The 2,980-nt window shown below is 41.4% G+C and overlaps 1 protein-coding gene across 1 annotated transcript in view; it reads right to left on the minus strand.

Moving 5' to 3' along the window:
- LOC113306509 (uncharacterized acetyltransferase At3g50280-like) overlaps positions 1-871 on the minus strand; it is a 2,469-nt gene extending 1,598 nt beyond the window's left edge. Inside the window, exon 1 of the mRNA XM_026555439.1 lies at positions 5-871. Coding sequence (XP_026411224.1) covers positions 5-871 — 867 coding nt within the window. The remainder of the gene's footprint in view (positions 1-4) is intronic.
- Between the last annotated feature and the right edge of the window lie 2,109 nt (positions 872-2,980).

The following is a 2,980-nucleotide window of genomic DNA, read 5'->3' on the forward strand; positions in this document are numbered from 1 at the left end:
CCACCCAAAAGTGCGCGAGCAAAGCTTGCAAAGAAGAGATGCAACGGCCGTTTGTTGGTCCGATCTCTGCATTGGCTTTTGCTTTGAGCATTGCTACAGTTTCTCGTGTGAAATGGTAAAATCTCACTTCATATTCAGACCTAATAGTTGCAAATACATGGCTTTCTCGGAAACGTTCATCGTCAATAGAAAACGGTAAGCGGATGGGGCAATCTGCATTATTAAGGAAACACCTCTCAAGAATAGGCGGCCTTGAGATGGTACGGATTGATGATTTACCTCCAACTGAAGATCTAGAGATCTCAGACCATGAATTCATGAAATGCCAAAACGATGTTCCGTCACACACCGCATGATTCATGCTGCATCCAATAAAAATACCATCATTCAGTTCTGTTACTTGGACTGACAACAATGGTTTAATCAAACCATCATAATTCATGACACCATTTAGGGAAAAGAATGAAGATTCCACCACACTAGGAACATAGATCGGTTCTAGTATGTCAGCTACAGTTATGTGTTCAGCAACTGCATGAATAAACTCTGCCCCGGTTGAGTTACAGTTAATGTAGACAGATGTGGTTCCATCATCGACATGTTCTTCGATAACAAGGCCTCCAGCAAGCGGATAGAAGTGATCCAGTGTTTGTGAAAGAGAGGTCTTAAGGTTAGATATGATGTTGCAAATTGTTTCAGAATCTTGTAATTTGGGTTTAGTAAAGAGAAGACCTCGTTGAATGTACGCAGGTACGAGAAGTTGGAGATCCCATGTAGTTAAGTCAAGCCTCGTAGTTGTAGCACTACCGTTATAGCTTGCAGGTGCGACTATACTGGTTGAGATATGGTGAACCTGATCTTGGCCTGCCATTATCACCGGATATAACTCTTGGACCGAGCTCTGCTTTGAGATAGAACAGAATACAGGCTCCGCTGAAGAATTAAACCAAATCTTCTGTCTGACAATACCGATGAAGTTTAAATGAAATGTCCGATGATAGATTTTAAGACTGAGTCCATTGGATAGAATGTTGGGTATTAAGAGCATTAATGATTGCAGACGGACAGAATGCTACCAGTACCTAACTAAGAGAATGGATGGTTGAAATCGGGTCTAGCTGACACCATTGAGCAAGTAGCTATCTAGGGGCATGTTATGTTTCCGTCAGTTTTTTCATACATGTCAGTAGGTTGTCCATCCAGCAGTAATTAAGACTTCGTACGAGGTATGCGCTTGTTGCTTGTGATAACCTCTAGGCCATGGTTTTTACCCAACGGTTGATCTGATCCTGAAGATGGGCCGGAGTAGGACATACAGAAAACAGTACTACTAGTCAGGTCTACTTTTTTTAAAAAAAAAAAAATTCAAGTCTAATTCAGTGTAGCTAATGTGCACCAGGAGCATAAGTTAAGACGGGAAATAGCTAAGGGTGCACACGGTACGGTTCGGCTCGGTTCTCGCCGAGGCCGAGTACCTGTACCTCCCAGAGATCGGTTCCCAGATTTTGGACCGGTACCGTGTACCTCGGTTCCGGTACCATTCGGTACATGTACGGTTTCGGTACGGGACCGGTACCGGTCGGTACTTTTCCAGCAGCAACATCATTGTCATTAAAACTCTGGATTTAATCAAACCTGCACCACCTAAAACTCCATTACTCAAACATGTAACACTTCATCAGTTCATCACCATTTCACTCCAAAGATACCCAAGCCATCACCTTCATCAACTTACAACTCCACCTGTAGCTTCAGCTTAACTATTTTATCCTACTATCTCCATTTCTGCATCATTAACAACATCATCCCAACACTAGTTTATTCCATTAATCTAAACCTCACTGCAACTCTAAGAAATTACAGCTCCATTCACATAATCTGCACCACCATCCCTGGAACTAAAGTTCAGCTGCATACTCAACTCCTCTTCTTCCCGAACTACAACTCAGCTCAACAATTTCATTACCTCCAGCAATCCACTAAATCACTAAACCTAATACAATTCAACTTCTCAAACACTTAACCAATTCAATCATCTCCAACTCTGACAACTAGAGCCAGTTATACCAAACAACTATCTTAACTATAACTCACAGATTCACATACATTCATATACACTCAAGATAATCAATAATCTACCAATTGAAACGAAAATACTAAACTTAATCGAAAAAGGAATCTTACCCAAGCGTTAGAATCCTCTGAAAAGCTGAATTTCCAATTCAAGTTTATAACATGCATTCAAACTCTTCAATTCGACCAAACCCAGTCTCTAATAATCCATGTAGAACCTTAAATTCAACTTCTAAATCTCATTTGAGTTCCTCTTGTGAAACCCTAACTCTTCAACCTAACATCAACAGCTTCTGAACATCAATTTAAACAACAACCCATTGATTCTGCGTGCAACAGATACTCGATATCGTTAACAATTCTTCTCAAACCCTTACCTCAAGTTGGGGAAGAACACATGAACCCTAACCCTTCAATTTCTTAAATCAAACTCCCGAATCAGAAACCCTAATCTTCATCCTCAAATATTCCTTGATCTCTGTTCAACCCTCACGATCTCATAATTTAATTTCATCTGTCAAAACTTTCAGAATCGCCAGAGGCGAAGAACAGAAGAAGAAAGAAAGGGAAGTAGGAAACTGAAACCCTAACCGGCTAAACCTTAGTTTATATATCCCCTTTAATCTAACGGCTAATACTGATCCTTATCCCCCAAATCTAACGGTTTATATAATTCGGGACTTTCGGTCCGGTACGGCACGGTACTTGTATTGGACCGTGTACCTGTACCTCCCAGACCTCGGTTCCTATTTTTGGGACCGATACCTGTACCTTGTACCTCGGTTCGGTCCAAAACCAGGTACGGTTCCACCGGTTCCGGTTCGGTCCGTCGGTCCGGCTCGGTTCCTGTGCACCCTTAGAAATAGCCGATTTTTTTTTTTTTTTTAAACAAAGGCCTTCAACAAGG

This window comes from Papaver somniferum, chromosome 8 (assembly GCF_003573695.1).
Source record: "Papaver somniferum cultivar HN1 chromosome 8, ASM357369v1, whole genome shotgun sequence".
Lineage (NCBI taxonomy): Eukaryota > Viridiplantae > Streptophyta > Magnoliopsida > Ranunculales > Papaveraceae > Papaver > Papaver somniferum.